Genomic DNA, 24212 nt, shown 5'->3' on the forward strand with positions numbered 1-24212 from the left:
GTATCATCATAGGTACGTTCATGGACACTGTTGAACTATTTTTTATTAGCGTTGAAGTAATAAATTAAGAAAACAATAATAACAATTACGATAGTAAACGCAAGAATAAAAATAATAATTTTTAATTTATTAACTTGTTGAATAAGACTTTTTTCTGAATTTTGGATATTCTTCATTGAATATATTTAAATTCTTGAATACAGTACTTTCCATTTAATTTACAATTTTTGAGTTTTTTCATTTATTGCTCTCATATTTTTAGTATGTCTTTCAAATATTTTGAGAGTTCTTTTCTTTACATCATCGATGTTTGATGGTATTACTACTGTTTTGTTTCTTAATTCTGCTAATTTCTTAGGATCATAATTATTGTAGTTGTCTAATTTATATTCCAATTCATCGATTTTATTATTAGCGGATTCTAGTTCACAGTCTGTCATAATTAATTGTTCAAGGAATAAATTAGCTGTTAGCTCTTGCAATATATTTATCTACTACTTCTTGTTTGAAACCGACTATTTTTGCTCCATCTTCTAATCTGTCTATTTCAGTAATAATAGGTTTTAAATCTTTTTTCCATTTTTCTTTCTCATCGTTGGGAATGTATGAAACTAGTTTGTCCATTTATGATTGAAAAGTTTCTAAAGATTTACTAATTAATTTATGTGCTTCTTCATCTAAACTTATATTTTTACGACTACCTGCTTTATGTTCTACATTATCGAATATTTTTTTATTTTATTTTTTCTCTCTTTTGTTCCCAATTGTTCCGATTTGTTCTCTTTTGTCCCGGATTGTTCCCGTTTGTTCTCATTTGTTCTCGTTTTACATGCAATCTTAATTCCAACTGAATTTAGTCCCATATTTAGGGAATTGCTAGAAATATTTTTAGATTTGCAAAATTCTGTCTTTGTTAGTTTTTTATTTACAGTCGAATTGAGATATTCAATGGCAAAATTACGATTTCTCATTTGAGTTACTTCATTGAAATTGTTGGAGTTCAGATGGTTGTCTTGTTTTTAATGGTGTATAATATTCTGCTACAATTTTGTTCTCTTTAGTATTGGTCATTTTTTTATTTATTGTAAAAAATTTATTTTGAATCTTTTTAAATCATTTTGAACGGAACTTTGTTAATATTTTTTTACTCATACAGATTACAGATAAAAAAATTCGTTGAATATAAAATTTTTTTCAGGTAGATCTGATGGAGGGCTCCTCATCCTCATCAAAGCGCAAAAAAGTCGAAAGTAAACCTGTCTATTCAGACCAAGTAAGACCAGACATATTATTGTATCACACGGTAACATGGTATTACACTTTTGTTATAGGAATTACTTGGATTAAATTTACTGGATGATGTAACATCTTTGGACACTTCCGGAGGCTCAAATGAAAGTGAAGACGTAAGTAACTTGCTTGGAACAAATGTACAATTTGTTTTATGTTCAAATAGGAATTCATGGAAATTACAATTTGTTATGTCTTTTCAGGATCCTGACTTGGTTTTTGAAGTTCTTCGTTGGACATCGACTTTTGTGGACAAGTCTATGTTTATTAAATGCGTTATGAAGGATGCACATAGAATACTTCTCACTGCACCGCCCAGATTTGGCAAGACTATGGCTTGCAAAATGCTGGAGAAGTTTTTTGAAATTGTCAGCAGTGAACAACAAAAGTTGGAGAAATATAAACTTTTCCAGGATCTCAGAATTTACAAATGCACTGAAGAATGCATAGAGAATCATGGTTGTGGAAGTAAAAGATTTTTTCGCAAGCATTGCGGACAGCATCCAGTAATTTTTCTTGATTTTGCACAATTATCAGTAACGTCATATAGCGACTTTTTGGAGAGTCTTAGAAATATGATAACGAAGCTGTTTAGAAAATATAAAACATGTTTAATTCACGAAGATGGTGAAAAATTCAGCTGGTCAAGTAACGATATGGGAGAACTGGATATTAAACCTTTCTTGTGCTATTTGAAATATGCCGATGATGATGATCATTGGAAAGAGGCAATAGATCGTAACACAGCACAATCATACATAATGGTGGCTTTTGAATATTTGATCGAGGTTTTGTCGGTCCACTATCAAACAAAACAAACCCATAAGAAAATTATTATATTGATTGACGAGTTCGACGCACCTTTTATGAATATGTTATTTAGTGAAAACTCATCAGACCGACAGATTATGTTTTTCATACGAGAACTAATGCGTCTTTTATGTAAAGATGAGATATCAGCACAATTTGTTCAACGAGTAATAATTTTTTCTGTCACTGCATCAGGCGGTACGATTTCATTAGGAGCTAACAATGTGAAACGTAGAACATTCTTGGACAAGGATTATGATTATTATAAATTCTTTGGATTTACCAGAGAAGAAGTAAACGCTTTAGTTAACAACTGTGTCAAAGAAGGAAGTCAAAGAGAAAAAGCTCTTGATGAAATTACTCTTTGGTACAACAATTACACTGTAGTGGGAGACAAAGATACAACTATTTCTAATCCTGTGTCTATTACCAATTATTTACCGAATCTCGTACGAAAAAGTTATTGGATTGAATCGGTTGGAACCAAATATATCTGTCAACTATTTAAATTCGAAAAAATGCGGGAGAAGGTGTTTCCTGCCGTTAGAGACAATGAGAAAATTTCCATCATAGCAAAAACTATAGAGTTGAACGATATTTATAATCTGAAATCATTACGTGAATCAATTTTGAATTGTATCGAACTAGTGCAGGTAGACTTAGCTCTTCAGTTTCTCACACAATGTGGGTACTTTAACGTTGTTGACAAGAATGGTGGGAATTGGACATTACAAATTCCGAATCTAGAATTGAAACAAGTATTTACGGACAAACTTCAGGAGGCTTTGGTAAAATTTAAAACTAACCTGTTTACTGTAGAACAACAAGAGTCATTTGTGAATGCATTAAAGTCTTTAGGAAGTGGAGAGAAGCATGAACCTATGAAATATGTTGCGTTTAAAAAATCTGTGGAAAATTTGTATACCGACCGAGAATTACCAAAAGCTCATTTTCACTTTCACTGTGACCTTTGGATGTTAATTTCTAGTTGTGGGAAGTTGGATTGCTCACCCGAGCTTGATTTAATTATTATTTCAAAATGTGCAGTAATTATAATTGAACTAAAGCGGCATAAACAAGATTCTGCAAAGAAGGCCCTAAAACAGTGTCTACGGAAAAAATACTATGAAGCATTTGAACTTGAAGGAAATGAAAGAAAGGGTTTAAAGAAAATTTTAATTGGTCTTCATCTCTCTGATGATCGTAAAGTTAGCATCAGGTATTTAGAAAATTTTGAGAAAAAAACACTGCAAGATGAACCAAACATAGAAACAATTGTAGAGGATAGCTATGAATGTTAAAATCATTCTCTCTGTTAGTTATGTACCCTGTTTTATTTTATGTGCATTTCGCTGATTTTAAGGTAGTTTGAGAATCTGTAAATTGTAATGGAAAATAATCTCATTTTTTTGCCCTTAATCTTTGATTAAATTATACATTTCTACTTGAGTATTTTTAAATATTTCATTAAACCGGGACTTACGACTTTATGTTAGTTGGTACATAATATTTGATATGGTAAGAAAATAAGTTGAAAAAAAACCAAACTATTATTTATATGTTCAATGAAAATTATAACTAAATATAAACAATTCTCTTAATTACGACAAAGTAAGATAAGAAAATCTGTTATTCTCCATAATTTCGATGTATAATTTTATCTCTAGGTACATATTATTAGTAGAAGGCAGTAACTCAAAGTTGTATTAATTTTCAATATATTCCTTCATAAGTAAGTGTTATTAATTTATATTTCCATTTTAGAAAATCGAGAATAGGTTACGAAATTTTTAATTTTTTGTCAATATCAAAGAATAAAAGTTACGAATTAGGGAAAATACGTATTCTACTTTAAAATAGGTTTATTTAAGAATTCTTAAATTTAACATGAAAGTTTTTCCATAATATGTACATTTTGTTAGGTTTATCTATGCGCTCTACTACAGAAGAGTTCAATTTAATGGATAATGTACCAAATAATTTTTAATATCACAAAATAAGAAAATCAATTTTAGTTAGTAGTTGTGTTACAAAAACAAATTATATAATTATAAAGCAAACAAACTAATTTTTCGTTCGTGTCGTTACTTTGGTGTAATAATAATTTATTTTTTCTACTCCCATAGTAGTAAGTAACTAGGCAAGAACCCTGTCGTTTGTTGATTAGTAACTATGACATTATGAAACATGCATGTAATATGTAGATATATGTATGTATTTTCATTATACGGAACTAACTCACGTGACTTTAGTAACTTTTCGACTGTGAAACCAACGTTTTAGTTCCACTGTTTTTCTAGTGTAACCATGCCATTTTTAAGGTTAGAGTTTTCAGATGTCACTAATCTGACAAATTTCAAAGAACTAGTCAATTATTTTATTTATCAGTTATTTCACTTATTATAATAATACATAATTAAAAGTGTCACGCCAAATATACAGAAATATTCTTATTTCGTTTGCTCCAATTTGAATTCACATCAATTCTCAAAATAGTTGTGGATGTTTGTTGAAATCTTGAGACAGCATAAAGATGTTTGTGAAGGAATGCTGTAAAACTTTGGCGGATTTGAAAGATGTTAACGCAGGTGGGGTTAACTTCCAAATTATCGGGTGCTGGTTTCTACAGTTTATTTTACTTGTACATTACTGTCTTACCGCCGACAACACACTGCTTGTGGCGGCGGCTAGCGCAATAGCGCATCCCCACCACACATCTCTGTCTGAACAGAGATAACTTAGAGATGCTCAAGTACGGGCACTTTTCTACTCCTGAGAACTTGTCTGGTCGACTTTGCGGCCTGGTTCGTGTAGATGCCGCTACTTGTCAAAAGGCGCTCGATTTAAAAACTGAACTGGGGTTTTATTATTCAAAGTAATTTTTATGAATTACATTAAAATCACAATTTATGTTGATTATTATCTAAATGATAATAATTAACATAAATTGTAATTTTAATGCAATTCTAACCACTTCGCATTCAGATTAATGTAAATAAAACTCTTTGGTTTAACAAATAATTTATTACATAATTATTTTCAATTTCAAAGGAAGTACAGACTATTTTCTTGTTGATAAAAAATCATATATTACACAGTTAGAGATCTTAAGACTACAATATGATTGTGTAATAACATTTTTAAGACTAATATACATAAATAATATAGTACGCAGGTTGGAATTTTCATTACGTAGTAAAAACACTCAGGGGATTCGCATTTTTCACTGTGAATTATGGGCAGAGTTTTTAGGGGCTTTGTGTCCTGACGGTGAACCCCTCGGAGAGTATTGAAGGAAATTATCGTTTGTACAAGTAGTAGTGCCATAAAACCAGAATGCGATTTGCAAATCTTGATAACTAGAAATATGACAAGAAGTGAACAATAAAAACTGAAATAATGAATCTGAGTTGTCTGAATCAGAACGTTTTATACGGGGTCACCTCAATCAGCTAAATTTGACTTCTAATTTTAGAATGGTATCCTTAAAAAGGATAAAGACGTAAAGATCACTTGGAAAACAAACATCTAACTAGCGATATTAAAATTGAAAACTTACGTTAAGTCCACATTTTGAAAATTTTGAAGAACGTGTTGTTAATTGTAAATTCCGTTAGTTCTTTAAACTTTATACGCATGCGAACTAGTTGCAAATTTGTGCAAATTTTTACTACAGTTTCCTGTTTGACTGACTTTTGACAGTTTAGCGATTGGTATCCATCTAATATCATCCGCTGGTACTAAACACGATGGTAGGGCCATCTATTAATTAAGTCCACCTAAACGGCAGAGTACGATATAGTGGGAAAAATACGCATCAGAGAGAGACACGAGATTGCTTTAAAATGGGATAAACTCTGCCATAAGACTTGACGATCTCGAAGTTATCTCTGGTCTGAATCAGTGTGGCGCTTTCCATGAAAATGCATGTGCGTTGGGTACGCAACATAGCCGCCCCCCTTGAAGGTTTGTAGGCTTCAACAAAAAACTTGAAATACAATAAATAAATAAAAAATAAAAATAAACAAATGTGAGACCAATACTGGTCTCGATGTCGTTGATTATCGCAAATTAATTAACAGGTACTAGCTATGGCCAATCAAAACTACTAATCGACTCACCAGACATCTGAACCACCCTATCGGTACATTTAGTCAGGACCGGACCCACCAAAATTGGGACCACATTGATTGACTCGAAACAAAAGATAACAACACCTGTTTATCTGTAATTATGGATAGGAAAGAAGGGTACACTCACCAGGGGTGTTCCACCCCCTTGCCCGAGGCGATGCTAGGCTCGAACTGTTGCCATCTGTCAACCCTCTGGAGATGACCTCCTGGTCAACGACATAATCGCTGAAAGGTGTATAGTTCGGGGATATACAGCCCGCGGCATCAACTCACGATGTGTGTGAGAGTTCCAGCCACCAAGGTGATGGGGCACATCCCCATCACACCCATGTACTAAACGGCGTCCCACGACAGGACACGGGGACCCCTCCAACACGTCCGCCGTACATTCTCGTCATTTGCATTGTGTGCCCACGAGAACCCTTCCGGATTCTCCATTACATGAGCTAAAGTCTGCCTCACCTGGACCTCCCCCCCCCAGGGGAGACCCAGTGCTCAAGAATTACATCTAGATGTCTGCCAAGGGTTTTATAGCATAGTGAATTATACTCGCTCTGCCATTCCAACTTACACGAGTCTGCCAGGGGCCAAAGCCCCTGAAGGAAAGGGTTAACACAGAGGAATACACTTGCTCAGAACGACGTAGAGCAACAACTCCGTAATGGGCCAGTACGACCCTGACGGGTACGACACAGACGCCCAAGCGCACGTAATCACGACCACCAGCATACTAAAGATATTTCCCTCAAATAAGTTAAGGGGAACCAATCAGTCAAGGTCAAGTAAAACATATGTTAGCGGGGAGGTTTGTTCACATTAATGTTGTTACCTTCGTCTCAATTTTTGACGTCTTACACAAATAACAAAAACAAAAAAATCAAAACACAATTAACAAAAAAAAATTGAAAGAAATAAATTTTTCAAGAAAACTCACTGTTCCCCTTTTCACTACTTGTCATTAATTGGGAGCACACACAACTTAGAAACACCACGTTTGTACACTCCTTTTGTGGTTCGAACCGAGGCCACTCTTGCGACACCATCCCTTCCTGGATGGATTGCCTGGATACGCCCCAAGGCCCAACATAGTGGAGGTAAACCGTCTTCTACCATTAATACCATAGCTCCTGGTTGGAGGCCAATTGCATCTCCGGATCTCCATTTGGAGCGGCCTTGTAGCTGAGATGTGTACTCCTTCTTCCACCTGTTCCAAAAATGCCAGCGCATTTTCTCTATTAACTGCCAGCGCGAAGCGGAGCAGTTAGGACTTCTCCAATCAAAAAGTGAGCAGGGGTTAGAGCCATCAAGTCGTTCGGGTCGTTTGATAATGGAATTAAAGGACGGGAATTAAGGCATGCTTCTACTCGCGTTAGCAGTGTGTACAACTCCTCATACGTAAGCAAAGTGTCACCCACGACACGTTTGAGATGATATTTAACTGATTTTACTCCAGCTTCCATTAAACCAGCAAAGTTAGGTGACCTTGGTGGTGAAAAGGACCATTTGATGTTATCATTGGACAAAACGGTGATAACATCTTTATAAAAGTCGGAAGTTTTGAAGAATTCAGCTAATTTGACAAGTTCATTATTAGCTCCGACAAAATTTTTTCCGTTATCCGACCGAAAATGTTTGACCATGCCTCGTCGGGAAATAAGTCGTCTTAAGGCGCTCAAAAAACTGTCTGTTGTCAGATCTGTGACCAGTTCAAGGTGAATCGCCTTGGTGCAAAGACAAATGAACACACAAATATATGACTTCAATGTTTTTCTACCGCGACCTTTAGACTCCTTGATCAAAATAGGCCCACCATAGTCTACTCCAGTGTTAACGAAGGGTCTAGCCGGCTCTAATCTGTCTTGCGGAAGATCACCCATTTTTTGATAGGCAATAATTGGCTTTACCTTGAAGCATGATATACATTTATGGAGTACTTGTCTCACTTTGCTCCTTCCGGCAACAATCCAGAGCCTTTGCCGCAGCGCTGATAATGTGGCTTGGGCGCCCGCATGTAAATTTTGTTTGTGATAAAATTGAATTATTAAAGAGGTAACAAAATGATTCTTTGGTAAAACCATGGGATGCTTCTTGTCGAATGGGTATCGAGAATTTTTTAGTCTACCTCCTACTCTTAGTACTCCGTTATTATCAACAAATGGATCTAGACCTTTTAATGAACTGCCTTTATTAACAACATTTGAAGATTTTAATTCTTGAATTTGTTGAGCAAAAGACTCGAGTTGCATTAATTTGATGATTAACCTTTCTGAGTTATTTAGCTCCTCAGAACTTAAATGACCTGTTTGTTTCGCGTTTCCTTTTTTGGTGTTGTTTGCAAATCTCAAAATGTATGCTATGATCCGTTTTAATTTAGTAAAACTTGAAAATCTGTTCAACAAGTCACATGAATTCGTACTAACCAAAGTCGTTTTAGTTATCCTTTTTTGTTCCGGAATGTTTTCAAAATCCTCGTTTTGGATAAATGCGTCTGAACACATTTCACGATCACAAATTAACCAGTTGGGGCCATGCCACTATAAACAATTGTTTATCAATTGTTCAGCTGCACTTCCTCGCGAAATTATGTCAGCTGGGTTTTCATTACTGGCTACGTGGTGCCAATCATGAATGTTTGTCAAGTTTTGAATGTCCGCAACTCGATTTGAGACAAAGGTTTTCCAGGTAGATGGAGGTTTTGATAACCAACAGAGAACGATGGTTGAATCTGTCCAAAAATTGAGCTTGTCGAATTTTAAATTTAATGATTGTGTTGTTTGATTTGTTAACTGAGCGAGCAGTTGCGCCGCAAGAAGTTCAAGTCTGGGAATCGTTTGCGTTTTAAGAGGAGCCACGCGCGATTTTGCAATTAATAAATTTGCATGCGTTTCACCGTTTGAATTTGTGCATTTTAAATACAGGGCAGCTCCATACGCTCTTTCCGACGCATCGCTAAAACCGTGGAGTTCGATAGAAACCGTTTCTGCTGGTACCACGTTCCGAGGAATTCGACATTTTCCGATTTTTTGTAAATCGTTGGTCAATTGTGTCCACTGTTCACTAATGTCGTCAGGTAGCGATTCATCCATGATAATTCCAATCCCCATAGTTGTTGCATAAGAAGTTTTGCCACTGTTACAATCGGGTTAATTAAACCAAGTGGATCGAAGATGCGACAAATCATCGAAAGTAACGTTCTTTTTGTTAACTCACTTGGTATAAGAATGTTTTGAACATTATACCGTAACGTATCTTGATTGCAATTCCAAAAAAGACCCAATGTTTTGGTATCTTGTTGTTTATCGAGATTTATTGTGGTATCTATTAAATCCTTGGCAGAGTTTGGCAATAAGTTTATGTTGTTTGACGCCCATTTAGCTAATTCGAATTTAGCTGATCGCAAAATTTCTATCAGTTGATGTTGAATTGATTGTAGTTCTTCAATTGAGTTACCGCCCGTAATTAAGTCGTCTATGTAAAAATCTCGTAAAATAATATCTGCCGCCTCCGGGAATTTTTCACGATTTTCATGCGCCAATTGATGTAAACAACGTACGGCCAAGAATGGCGCCGATGAAGTACCATACGTGACCGTTGTTAAGCGATAAGTCCGCAATTCGTCATCGCTATCGCTGCGCCAAAATATACGCTGATAATCAGTTTGATTCGAATCGATTAAAATTTGTCTGTACATTTTGACGATATCAGCACAAAATACGTACTGAAATGTACGAAAACGCAGAATGATGGATAATAGTTCGTCTTGAATTGTGGGGCCCACGACCAAATTATCGTTCAAACTTTTGCCATTGGTCGATTTGGCGGAAGCATCAAAGACGACGCGTAATTTTGAGGACGGTTGTTTGTCCTTAAAGACGGGATGAGGCGGTAAATAATACGTTTCTGAATTGTCTGATTCATTATTCGAGACTAATTCCATGTGGCCCAAGTCAGAATATTCCGTCATAAATTCGACATACTTTGCTTTAAGTGCTGGACTTTTCTTTAATCGATTTTCTAGATTAAAAAAACGCCTTTTGGCTTGTTGGTCTGATTGACCTAGTGAGATGACGTTGTCCTTTATAGGAAGATTAACTACAAAACGACCATCATCACGTGTGAACGTGTTCAAGAAATGCGTTTCCGCAAATTTTTCTTCGGAAGTCAAATGTTTTTGGATGGGGTGATAACCTTCAAGTTCCCAGAATCGTTCTATTTGGTTTTCCAAGTCCAGAGATGAATTTATGGCAAGGTTACACCGACTTACTTTATTTGGCGGAATATCAAGCGGTCCCGCAATGATCCAACCTAGTTGGGTATTCTGTAAGTACAGCCGTTTACCGTCAATTTGAAATTTACCATCTAGCAGAAGTTCGAAAAACAATTCTGTGCCCAAAAGTAAATCAATTTTATCTGAAAGGTAAAATTGATCGTCCGCTAAAAGTAACTCGGAAGGAAAGTGTAGGTTATCAATTGAGAAACTATTTGAAGGCAAGTTTGCACTAATTTCTTTCAAGACAAAACATGTGACGTGTGCGTTGTAATTTTTATGAACCGATTTGATTGTAACGTCTACGGATTCTGTCGAGACGGTTTGCTGATTACCAACGCCTACGATTGCATTATTCGAAGAAGTCGTTTTCAAGCCTAACATTTTACGCATTCGTTTGGTTATAAAATTTGACTGTGACCCGTTGTCGAGTAAAACTCTGTATTTCTGTAAATAACCATTAATGTCCTTTATGAGAACAATAGCAGTTGCGAGAAGCATCTCTTGCTTTGAACGCATAGCTTTAACGAGTTTATTTGTTTTATTCGTTCCGCAACTTTCATACGGAGAAAATGATTGCAATTGTAGATAAAATGATTTTTACCCTTGCAAATTACACAGTGTCTTTTTTCATTTGTTACGACATGTGATTGAAATTTAGGTTTAGAGTGTCCCTTTGTTAGAACAGTTGCGCTTTGAGGCTTTTGAAAATTGTATTCAATTGATTCTAGATACTGACACCGAGATTGAAGAAAGGTCTTTAATTCATCCAATGTTGGCAAATTGTTTGTTAGTCTTGATTGCCATTCTTTCGAAGATTGAAAATCCAATTTTTCTGTAATAACTGGAATCAGAATCGCGTCCCATGTATCAATTGATACGTTTAAGGATTTTAACGCTTCAAGATTAATTGACAAGTCATCGACTAGTTGTCTTAAATTGGTAGCCAAACTTTTTGGAATATTTGGGAAATTCAGAATTTTCCGAACATGTGCATGAATTAATAATCGCTCGTTTTCGAACCGATTTTTTAACAAAGACCAAGCCACTTCGTAATTTGTTTCAATTAATGGAAGGCTCTCTATTGTTTTGGATGCATCGCCCTTGAGAGATGACCTTAAGTAATGAAATTTTTCGATGTTATTCAGTTCTGGATTGTTGTGAATCAGAGTCTGAAAAATATCCCTGAATGCTAACCATGCTTCAAAGGCTCCATTGAATTCCGGAATTTGAATTGTTGGCAAAATTAATTTGCTACGATTTTGACTCTTCGCATCTTTGAGAACAGCTGTTGCAGTCTCATTTTGTTGTACTGAATTTTCAATTAAATTTTCTAAATTTGATACAATACTGTAATATAAAGTTTCAAATTGTATTTGTTCATTTGCCTGTGCTTGTGATTCAACTGGTGTCCGGTCAACAATGTCGAAGTTAACTTTTTCAAATTCTGCAAGTGTTGATCGAGCTACATCCAAACGAGACTTAACCAAAGAAATTTGATCAGTTGGCTTGAACGTAGTGATGAATTCATTAATTCTGTCTAATTTGTTAAAGATTTGCGATCTTTTGAATTTGAGATTTATTAATTCTTGTTCTGCCATTTTAGCAAGTAAAAATCGCGATGCTTTATGAAAGGTTACACACAATGCCTATTTGAGCAAGCAAAAAAGGGATAATGATAAATGGAAGGGCTGACCTTTTTGATGAGCTGTCGTTCTGTTGACGATGGCTGTGAGATCGTTTGCTGACGATGACGTCTTGGTGACGTCGTCTGATGAACGATGAATATGAAGTCGTCTTGTTGACGATCAATGTGAAAATTTGTCTTGTTGACGATGGCGTCTTGGTGACGTCGCTGTGAGTGTGTACACCTGGTGTTGATACCGGTGAGAGAGAGGATGCTTCCACGACAATTTCTCGCTGATTTTCGCTGTTTTCTGGCTTGAATTCGTAAAGAACAGCTCGAAATCCACCAAACCACCAGTTTTTATTAAAATTCAACGGCTAAATCGCGAGAAAACGGCTGAAATCTGCACGAAAACATCAAAATTCTTAGAGAAATCCGCTTATTTCGATGCAAAACGACAATTTCTCGCTGATTTTCGCTGTTTTCTGGCTTGAATTCGTAAAGAAAAGCTCGAAATCCACCAAACCACCACTTTTTATTAAAATTCAACGGCTAAATCGCGAGAAAACGGCTGAAATCTGCACGAAAACATCAAAATTCTTAGAGAAATCCGCTTATTTCGATGCAAAACGACAATTTCTCGCTGATTTTCGCTGTTTTCTGGCTTGAATTCGTAAAGAAGAGCTCGAAATCTACCAAACCACCAGTTTTTATTAAAATTCAACGGCTAAATCGCGAGAAAACGGCTGAAATCTGCACGAAATCATCAAAATTCTTAGAGAAATCCGCTTATTTCGATGCAAAACGACAATTTCTCGCTGATTTTCGCAGTTTTCTGGCTTGAATTCGTAAAGAAGAGCTCGAAATCCACCAAACCACCACTTTTTATTAAAATTCAACGGCTAAATCGCGAGAAAACGGCTGAAATCTGCACGAAAACATCAAAATTCTTAAAGAAATCCGCTTATTTTGATGCTAAACGACGATTTCTCGCTGATTTGTCTTGCAAGCTGCCACTTTGCAAAATTTAAATGATAACGATTTATTAGAAAAAGCTTTAATATTTGTGGATTTATATCAAAAAGACATATCGGTCTCGTTTGCCAAGAAAATTATTAGTTTTTGATCCACTTTTCTTGTCTTTTCCGTCTTTACAGTTGTATAAAGTTCGCGAATTTACACTTTGATAGTTATTTCTTTATTTAAGGTTGGCATCGTGACGACATTCTGAGATGACGAGATTGGCATTAATGTCCTCCCTAAATTTGACATTTGTCAGTTTTGAAATGAAATTTCGTGTGGAAAAACAATAAAATCTGATAAGAGACCATAAGAATTCCAAGGCTAGGATAAATTAAATGAAAAGAAAATTGAGAAATTTTATTTAACAAAGAGTTGCAAAAACGATTTTCACGTATTTTTCAGTCAGAAAAGAACATTTTATTAGACTCCTTTCTTGTATCCTCCATTCGAAACGATTCCGTAGAATCACTTCCTGCAGTGTCTGTAGACAAAAAGTCACTTCCGGTCATACTGGCTTTACCAAGGACAGAAGATCGACTTTTTGTAGTCATAATCTGCAATAATTTTATTGAAGTAATATTTTAGGTATGTTTCTAGTACTGCTTGTTACATATACAGAGTGCACCCAAATAAAATGCAAAGATTTTAACCCCAATATCAGACAATGCAGTTTGATGTAATGGCCAAAATTTGCGTTCCAAACCGTCACCGTTTCGACATTAATTTTTTGCAGAATTGTTGAGGTAGGCCAGTTCCAATACCAATGTCAGTCCAGGCTATCGAAAAGTTAGGAATAAAAACGTTAATATAAAAGTGGTAAAAAATGTCTTTATCGCGAATCCACGGATAATCCGAAAAATTTTTGCCTTCGATTTTTTTGCAAAATCATTATTTACAGCGGTTAAAATCTTTACACATTATTCGGGTACACTCTGTATATTTTTTGGCATCAGCGCCGCAAAACCTACAATACAGAGTGTGTATTGCTATTATACTGTTCCAATTCTTCTAACGTTTTTATGGCAGACGGTTCTCATTACCGCAAAGATTATGAGGGTTCTTAAAAGTGCCAGCAACCCCATTGTAAATCATTTTCAGGTACCCGAAAGTGGTCAAGAACGAATTTGGGACAGGGCCGGGTTAAGAATAAGAATTAAATCGGAATTAAAGTAAACACAATTACATGTTTCTTGCTTTTTATTAATTAGAAAGAAATCAATCGTTGTCGCTTTCAGTGAGGAGTCGTTCCTTAATTGCCTGAATTCTCTAGATTTTCTGTACTGTTCTTAGACTCTAGATTTCCACTAGAATTTCGAGATTCTCTAGATATCCAGTTTCGTTAGACACCCGCTATATTCTGCAATTTTTGACTCTCAGTTCATTTTCTAGGTGCTCTAGATTTATCAAGGTTTGCTAGACATCCTCTAGATTCTCCAAAACTTCTAGACTCCCAGTAAACTTTCTAGACTCTTTCTAGTTTTTTTAGACCAGATTTCCATTAAATTTTCTCAATTCTGTAGTGACTCTACATTCCCTCTAGATTCTCAAGATTACCCAAGCTCACTAGATATCCTCTGGATTCTCCACATTTTCTACATTCCCACTTCTAACTAAGAACTTTTTCATCATCAAGAAGTTTTCTAAAACGTATTAACTTAATAAAACGTGTCTAGATATTAAGATTTTTTAACCAATAGCATTTTTTGTATGAACTCGTCAAAAAACCAACTTCGCGATGTGTTTTATCCTGTAACTTCTAAACGATAAGACATAGCAATACATTTATCAATGCTCCAAAAAGACAAGCTCTTAATCTTTTTAATAATACATTACAAAAAGGAATTGATATAATATAATAATTCTATATACAAAATTGCATATAAAAATCAGTAGAAACTGCCTTTTTTTAGAACATCAAGATCAGTTTCTCAAAAATATCATGGAAAATATATACTTATCCCAGCAATAAAATTTATAGGTCTTTGGAAAACTAATCAAATTAGCATTCCAAAACACTGTCGAGCAATCCCATAACTCTGCAAGTTTTAAGAAAAAGTCAAAAAAATTAATGTTTGTGCGCTAGAACCTAAAAAAATAATCTCTGAATCCGGAACTTATGGAGCAAAACGTACTTATCAAATTGAACCCCAAGAGAAAAAGTCCGAATTTTGATTTGCTTTTTAGTGTTATTTAATACAGGGTGATTTTTTAAAAACGGCTGACCTTGTAGAATTTTTATTTATGAAACGATTTCAAAAATTAAAGAAACAAATTAAATGGTTTTTAATTTACTATAATGTTTTACTATAATTTACTATAAACTGATGATTTTAGAATTTTTTTAAATGCCTTATTATCTTTTGGGCGATATTCAACTTTCTTATTTTAAATTGGCACCCATATTTTTTTGGATAATTTGGAAAATATTAATTTTCTTGATTCAGAAATGTGTAATATGTTCTACTTTTACAAAAAAATATTTAAAAAAAATTATCAAAATTGAAAAAAATAGACAAAAATTTGTTTTTTATCACCAATAATTTTGTCGTTGCGTCGCTTTAAAATTGTAATGTGTAAATTTTAGCAATTTTTAAGGCATAGTGGAACAAAACGCTAAATGATTTTTTTAATACATATATAAATGTGTTAAACATACAGGGTGATTTTTTTAAAACGGCAGGCGTTGTAGAATTTTTATTTATGAACCGATTTTAAAAATTTAAAAAACAAATTAAATGGTTTTTAATTTACTATAAACTGATGATTTTAAAAATTTTCTAAATGTCTTAATATCTTTTGGGCGATACTCAACTTTCTTATTTTAAATCGGCACCTATATTGGAAGATATTGGAAGATGTTGGAAGATATTAATTTTCTTGATTCAGAAATGTGTAATATGTTCTACTTTTACAAAAAAAAATTAAAAAAAATATCAAAAATGAAAAAAATTAGGCAATAAATGTTAGTAAAATCTAGGTGCGTGGTGTCAAATAATACAATATCGTTATTGTAATTTCAAAAAACAGCAAATAACAGAAAGAACAAGTTTTCTTTCAACAAGATGGGGCTACACCTTACAATGCACAATGCATTTCTCGTAGGTGTCAATTGTGCAATAAAAAAACGGGATGGCGTTTCAACAGCATTTTACTTAATAAATAATAATAAATGTTTATTAACGCAGAACTTATACATGAAATAAAATAATACAAACAGTAACACAAAAACAGATTAAAAATAATACAACAAGAAAATACAAATACAATACAAGTACAAACTAGATTAGGACAACAGAAGCGGTTTTTTTAAATTTTACCCTTTGACATACCAAAAAATTCGATTTTATCATGCCATGCGTTAACATTGTTTAACATTCGAATTAAAGGACTATTTTCATAGTAATCAGTTCTAGCGTAATTGACCATTATCAAACGATTCAATCTTACATGGTACGCAGGTACTAGAAATTTTAGATCTGCCAAAATATTTGGACAATCCGAAAACCCGTTTACTAACTTAAAGAAAAAGTGAAGAGACTGATAAATCCTTCTATTTTGGAGGGTCATTCTCCCCAAATTAGGTAGTTGTTTTTTCTGATTTGTAATTATTATTGTTTTTTGTTATTAATAATTTCAAAAAAAATGCCAATGGTTTCTGTTATTTGCTGCTTTTTGATATTACAATAACGGCATTCTTTTATTTGACACCATGCACCTAGATTTTATTAACTTTTATTGCTTATTTTTTTCAATTTTGATAATTTTTTTAAAAATATTTTTTTGTTAAAGTAGAAAATATTATACATTTTTGAATTAAGAGAATTAATATCTTCCAAATTATGAAAAACAAAATATGAGTTCCAATTTAAAATAAGAAAGTTGAGTATCGCCCAAAAGATACTAAAACATTTAGAAAATTTTTAAAATCATCAGTTTATAGTAAATTAAAAACCATTTAATTTGTTTTTTAAATTTTTAAAATCGGTTCATAAATAAAAATTCTACAACGTCTGCCGTTTTAAAAAAATCACCCTGTATCTCCTCACTTGTCATTTTAGATATGATTCAAATTGCTTTTAAATTTGAAGAAAAATGCGTTTTTATCAAATTTGTCAAAATTGGAACTACGCATACACCAAACGATCCTTTAGTTCACTTTAGATTGGATCAAAAGCCCTATGATCTCAAATACCTTCAGACAAATAAATGAAGTGATTTGTGAAATTTGGAATATAAATGTAGTTTACAAGTGTTTCGTCATGATAAATATAATATAAATATAAAACTAGCGTTTTATCTCAAATTTAAACCACAATTTGTAAAAAATTTAAAATAAAAACAAAAACTTTTTTATCACAGTTACGTTAAAAAAAAGAATTAGCGAGTGTTTTCGACTAAAACTCTAAGGGTGCGATTTTGGTTCTCTAACGATAATTATCGGTACCGAGCATTTCGTTTGTTTACATCACGTGACCATTTTATTTCTCTGTTTTATCGGTCCCGTGGACGAAATTTTGCCAAAAGAGCGACACTATTCTATGACTTAAGTCTGCCTTAACACAATGCATGCCGTTTTGGCTCTCAAACGACAAATAAATATTTTTGTTAGTAATTTTTCAGAGATCTCATTGAGGTTGGTAATTTGGTTCTCCCTAACACGTCAAGCGCTGTTGCCACATCTTTTTGTTAGACGCTAACTTCAAGTGTATTTTGAAAAGTTAATATCTAACCTAACAAGTGTCGCAGAGCATGTAAACCTGCAATTTAAACCTTCAAGAAGCCTTTTTATAATGATAACAATATTTGTTTTTGTGAACCATCGCACGAAGCAGTGTATTTTTTTAGATTTCTGACGTCCGCCGTTACAAAAGTTGGCCGGATAGTTTTTTAACTGTTATATGCCGGTAATGTTACTTCTCTTGGGTGTTACTTAACATTTACGAAAACTTCGCTCCTCAGGTTTGATTTTAACAAGGATTTATCGCCAATCTTCCGATTCCGGTTCAAGTTTGGTCAAGTGTGTTACTTTTTAAAGCATGTGCAATTTGGCTTAATTTTATTCCTTTCGCAAGAACGAGGAATAGAAGGGTTAAGTCAGGAATCGTTTAAAAGGCAACTCTGTAATAGTTGATACATTCAATCTTCCCTACGAATAGTAAAAAACATAGAAAATAGATAATAGATAACATTTCTATTTCAGTTTAGTGAATTTTTTAAAGACACAATGAATAACTTGATGTCATGTGAGAACCTGACCTGACTCCGCAGATACCAGTCGCACTTTTGAGTATTAAACAAAATAAAGATCCGGTGCGAGAATTTGCAAATAAAATCATACAATTGACATCCGATCTGGACGACGCGTGCATCAAAGAACAAGGCGCAGATGCGTCTCAGTACGTCAAAAAGTTAAATAAACATTCAGCGTTAAAGGCCTTTGTAGACGGTCTGAATGAGCCAAGTAAACTAATTATCAAAGCGTCGCGATTTCAAGAATTGCATGAAGCTATAGAGGCTGCAGTTGAGGAAGAAAAATCAGCTAAACTGCAAGGTTCTCAAAAATCTAATAATTTAAATTTAAATCGATCCTCTTTTAATTTTTATCACAATTCCAACAATGCAAATCAAAGGTCTCACAACAATCACTCTAATTATAATTCTAATAACACGAATCAAAGACCTTTCACAAATTCAAATCGACAAAATAATTTCTTTCAAGATCCAAATAATAATAACAATTTTTGTCGATAAAATGTAAAATAAGGGGTCATACCATAGATGTAAGCCGAAAAAGAGAATATAATAATTCACGTTATAATAATTCGAATAACTCACAAAATTCTCAAAACAATCCGGGAAACGAGCCTGCTCCGAGTTCATCGGGCAACGGAACTCGGATGCGCAATCTCGAAAACGCCCATTAAATGGTACCGCAGAAATTCATTCAAAAGTTTTCAACATCACAATAAAGTCACAACCAAATTTTGTAACTGTTCCGATAGATTTAGCTGCGTCTAAAACAGCAAATTTAATTCTAGATACCGGTGCTGATCTGTGTATTTTTAAACGAAACGTGGCAGATCAAGACTTTATAGTAAATACCGCACAGACGATGAAATTAAAAGGCATTACCAATGAAAACGTTAAAACTCTTGGTGTTTGTAACGCACAAATTCAATTAGGCGACACAGTCGTAATCCACCCGTTTCATATAGTTCCTTCGAACTTTCCCATACCCCATGATGGTATATTTGGCCGAGATTTATTAGCAAAACTAGGGGCACTAATAAATTTTAATCAAGATGCGGTCAACTTTGAACACGGATTTCAGTTGGAAATCTTGCCGAAAACTAATGTCAATCTAAGCTCCCCTAAACAGATGTCAAATAATAAGCGTGAAATACCCGCCAGATCCGAAATCAGAGTGCAGGTGCCGATCGACGCCGATTCAGTCAAAAAACCTAAATTATGCGTGCAAAAGGAATTAGTAGCAGGGTTGTTCGTTCCCAACTGCATCGTCGGAAACACCAAAGGTCATTTTATCCTAAACGTAATTAATACCAACGAGACAGCTGTACAATTTGATCCGCACGACTTAGAATTCCATAATCTCGAAGGTTATCACGCCATATCCTTATCGCAAAATAATGTTGAATCCGAAAGATTGAAAAAATTGGAATCCTTAATTCAAACAAATTATATGAATATAGAGGAAAAAGAATCAATAATTAACATTTGCAGAGAATTCAACGATATTTTTTATTTAGAAGGAGATCAACTTACTTATACAGATGCTCTAAGACATCATATTTCCCTATTATCTAACAAGCCTGTTCACGTTAAACCCTATCGGTTTAACCCGAAAATCAAAAACCCGAAATTCGTCGTCAAATTAACGACATGTTACAAAATGATGTAATTGAAAATAGCAATTCACCCTATAATTCGCCAATTTTAATAGTCCCTAAGAAAACAGATGGTAACGGTAATAAAAAGTGGAGATTAGTGGTCGATTTCAGGAAACTTAATGATGTTACGCAATCAGACGCTTATCCTTTGCCTAATATTTCCGAAATTTTAGAGCAATTAGGAAATTCGAAATATTTTTCAGTTATTGATTTGGCAACAGGATTTCATCAAATTTTATTAGATGATGAAAGTAAACCGTGCACAGCATTTTCTTTTGAAGGGCATTACCAATACAAACGTTTACCTATGGGATTAAAATCGTCACCAGCAACATTTCAAAGATTGATGAATACTGTACTCTCAGGTCTGCAAGGGATAAAATGTTTCGTCTACCTTGACGATATAGTGGTTCATTACGGGATCATAATACTAAACTAATTGAAGTTTTTTCAAGACTCAGACAATATAATTTAAAATTACAGCCTTCTAAATGTGAATTCCTTAGAAAAGAAATCACTTACTTAGGTCACCTAATATCCGACGAAGGTATTAAGCCGGATCCGAGTAAAATCAGCGTCGTAAAAAATTACCCTAGACCAAAAAATGCTGATCAAGTTAGATCATTTCTTGGACTTGCCTCTTATTACCGAAAATTTATTAAAACGAAATGTTCCTTTTGTTTGGTCCGCACTGTGCGAAGAATCTTTCGAAACATTAAAATTGCAATTAACAAATCCGCCAATCTTACAATACCCCAATTACGCTGAAGAATTTATAGTGACTACAGACGCGAGTCAAAATGCAATCGGCGCTGTTTTGTCACAGGGACCAATTGGTCGAGACTTGCCAATCGCGTTCGCGTCCAGAGCATTAAACAAATCGGAAAAGAATTATTCCACCATCGAACGAGAATTGTTAGCGATTATTTATGGTGTTCAACATCTACGGAAAGAAATTCAAAATTTTAACAGATCATAAACCTTTAATTTACTTATTTTCGATTTCAAACCCATCTTCACGACTCATGCGATTCAGATTAAAATTAGAAGAATACGAGTACGAAGTAATTTATAAGCCAGGAAAACAAAATTCAAATGCCGATGCTCTAAGCCGAATTTACTTAACACAAAGTGAACGAGATGAAGAGTTCGAACAATATAAATCAGCTGTAGAAAAAACCGTGATCAACAATCCTAATATCATTGATACTACGGATTCAATCGCAGATTGTTCCGATGAGTACGATCATTTACATTTTACGGACATAAACTTTGATACAAAAATTGAACACTACAACAGTTTATTCGAGCTAAAAGCGCAAAATGCCGACATACAAGAAATTGCTCACTTAAAGTCAGATGGAAGATTTTTGATATACTTAATCGTAAAAGATAACGTTGCAGATACAGCTTCCAATCAAAACGTTTTTCGAGGATTGATTAATTTAAAAAGTTTTTGTGAACATAATAAAATCACAAAAATTGCTATTTCAAGCGCATCCATAAAAGCTCAAAATCTGAAAACTTCAGCAGTTCGTTCAATGCTTCGATACATTTTTAAATCATCACCAGTTCAAATTCTAATTTTTCATGACAACACCAGAATAGTATATTAAAATACGAATTGCAGAAGGCATGCATTCAAGCACGAATTTGAAATTCCGAAACAAGCCGCGAAGCGGCGCGTTGAGGAACAAATGAGTGCTTGAATGCCCTTCTGTAATGAGTGTTTTATACTATTTTTTCTAATTTGCCCTCTCATGCACTTTTATAAATTAAAACAGAAAAAATTTCAATCTAGGGATTTTGGAAGTGGTTGGTAAGATTTATGTACAATATTTTAAGGCGGCTTTGAAAAAATTAATTTAAAACGTCAGTGTCAATTTTTGCGTAAAATGAATGCTGAAAGAAATACATCTCTTACGCCGCCAAAAATTAAAGAAATTGCGAAAAATACGTTAGAATCATTACTGCCGGACAAGTCGAGATCCCAGTATGAAAAGGAATTTCAAAAATTTTAAGAGTGGCGTCATGAAAATAACATAGAAGGAATATCCGAAAGTTGCGTATTTTGATCTTCAACGCCAAAAGTATAAGTCATCTACCTTATGGAGGATCTATTCGATGTTAAGATCCTGTATAAACATCAAAATGGATGTAGATATCGCCAAATACCGAAAATTACAGGCACTGTTAAAAAGATCGTTAGGTTACAAACCAAAGAAATCTGAAATCTTAGAAGAAGGGGATATTCATAAATTTATTCAAGAAGCAAATGATGAAACATACTTGGCGATGAAAGTAACTAAATTTTACTTTTTTGATTGTTGCTTTATAACTGGTGAACTTTTAGGTCATCCTGATATTTGGATATAACGGAGCATGTAGGCGTGAGGAATTAACGAATTTGTCGATTGAGGATATTGAATATAGATTAGATTCTATCATGGTGTCGATTCTTAAAACAAAAAACAACGTTCCAAGACAATTTCTAATAACACATCCACAATGGATTAATTTAATCAAGAAATATGCTAACTTAAGACCTAAAAATGTGACACATAAGCGATTTTTCTTAACTTATCGGAAAGGTTTCTGTGTGAATTCTCCAATTGGCATTAATACCATGGGTAAAGTGCCAAAAGAAATCGCAGTTTTTCTCAAGTTGTCAAACCCAGAAGGTTTTACAGGACATTGTTTCCGAAGAACCAGCGCAACGGCTCTCATGGTGGTGATCTATTAACCATTAAGCGCCACGGAGGCTGGAAATCTTCAGCTGTTGCTGAAGGTTATGTTGAGGCATCTACAAGAAAAAAAATTGAAGTGTCTGAAATGCTTGGGTCAGTTGCTTCGAACCTACCAAGCTGTTCTGTTAATTTAGAACAAAATAATTTGCAACAGAATATTGTATCAGACAAGAATGTCCATGGTGTCACTGTAAATTCCCATGACACTTCTCATATAACAGTTAATGTTTATAATAACTGCACTTTTCTTAACAATAATTAATTAAACACAATTTCTTTTCGTTTATTGGTGAGTTTCATTTTTCACGTTTGTCGTTGACAGCGGTTGACAATTCAAGATCAACGCTACCAACATCAATAGAGTAAATTTTACTAGTTTATTCTCGCACGCCAACGTCTTATTCTAACACCCAAAATACGTCATTCGGGTACTTGAATAGATTTATTCTAGAAGCAAATTAGAAAAAAAAAATATTCATCACAAGAAATACAGGAAATATTACGCGAATATCATTTAACACCTTTAGGTGGTCATCAAGGTGTTAACAGAACCTTTAATAGATTAAAATCAAATAACAGTTAAAATCAAAATGCCAATGCAAGTATCAACAACATCAGTAATAAAAGCATTTGAAAAAGTAAACTTAGATATTTCTGGACCATTCCCAATTACCGACAATAACAATAAATACATTTTAACAATCGTGGACGACTTAACCAAATTTGTTATAAGTGCACCAATACCGAATCAGGAAAGTACAACAGTTGCAAAAAGTTTTGTTGAAAATGTAATATGTCAGCACGGAATACCCGATTCCATATTAAGCGATCAAGGAACGAATTTCATGTCTACTTTATTCAAAGATATTTGTAAATTATTGTCAATTAAAAAGTTACATGGAACTAGTTATCATCCACAAACCCAAGGAAGCGTAGAAAGATCACATCGAACATTAAACGAGTATTTGCGAAATTTTGTCAACAAAGACAGTGACAACTGGGATAATTTTCTTCCTTATGCCACCTTTACATACAATTCTACTCCTCATTCAGCTACAAAATTTACACCTTTTGAATTAGTCTATGGCAGACTACCCAAATTACCTACCTCAATAAAAAAATCCCCAGAAGTATCCTATAACTTAGACGATTACGCCAATGAACTTAAATCTAAATTACAGCATTGTCATCAAGCAGCTCGAGAGAATTTACTTAACGCCAAACAAAAAGCCAAAATTTATTACGACAAAACTTCTAAAACTGAAGATTTTAGTGTGGGCGATTTGGTTCTGTTAGAGGATGAAAGTGTTCCTGTTAGTAAATGTAAAAAGCTCCAACCAATTTACAAAGGCCCATATGAAATTGTTTCCGTCGACTCTGATGTCAATTGTACCATTTTAGTAAACA

At 34.1% G+C, this 24212-nt stretch overlaps 2 protein-coding genes and 1 long non-coding RNA gene across 3 annotated transcripts; 1 reads left to right on the forward strand and 2 right to left on the reverse strand.

Moving 5' to 3' along the window:
- The first annotated feature begins 1192 nt into the window (after positions 1–1192).
- LOC148167748 (uncharacterized) lies at positions 1193–3544 on the forward strand. The gene is made up of 2 exons (XM_088045846.1): positions 1193–1273; positions 1332–3544. The coding sequence occupies exons 1-2, from the start codon at positions 1208–1210 to the stop codon at positions 3399–3401; spliced, it is 2136 nt and encodes a 711-aa protein (XP_087901972.1). The 5' UTR covers positions 1193–1207; the 3' UTR covers positions 3402–3544.
- Positions 3545–7468: 3924 nt separating this feature from the next.
- Positions 7469–10884, reverse strand: LOC148167749 (uncharacterized). The gene is made up of 2 exons (XM_088046102.1): positions 9444–10884; positions 7469–8721 (listed from the first exon to the last, which is right to left on the reverse strand). The coding sequence occupies exons 1-2, from the start codon at positions 10882–10884 to the stop codon at positions 7469–7471; spliced, it is 2694 nt and encodes an 897-aa protein (XP_087902228.1).
- An 11613-nt stretch (positions 10885–22497) lies between these two features.
- Positions 22498–23175, reverse strand: LOC148167750 (uncharacterized). The gene is made up of 2 exons (XR_015770810.1): positions 22919–23175; positions 22498–22861 (listed from the first exon to the last, which is right to left on the reverse strand). It is a non-coding gene; the product is annotated as an uncharacterized LOC148167750 (long non-coding RNA).
- Positions 23176–24212: the final 1037 nt, after the last annotated feature.

Source organism: Gnatocerus cornutus, chromosome 9 (genome assembly GCF_029298725.1).
Source record: "Gnatocerus cornutus isolate USDA-ARS CGAHR chromosome 9, icGnaCorn1.1, whole genome shotgun sequence".
NCBI classification, from domain to species: Eukaryota; Metazoa; Arthropoda; class Insecta; order Coleoptera; family Tenebrionidae; genus Gnatocerus; species Gnatocerus cornutus.

Coding starts and splice junctions, on each gene's coding strand:
- LOC148167748 (XM_088045846.1), top strand. CDS start 1,208: ATGGAGGGCTCCTCATCCTCATCAAAGCGCAAAAAAGTCGAAAGTAAA. Junction 1,274..1,331: donor AACCTGTCTATTCAGACCAA/GTAAGACCAGAC, acceptor CTTTTGTTATAG/GAATTACTTGGATTAAATTT.
- LOC148167749 (XM_088046102.1), bottom strand. CDS start 10,884: ATGTTAGGCTTGAAAACGACTTCTTCGAATAATGCAATCGTAGGCGTT. Junction 8,722..9,443: donor TCAAAACATTCTTATACCAA/GTGAGTTAACAA, acceptor AAATGTGTTCAG/ACGCATTTATCCAAAACGAG.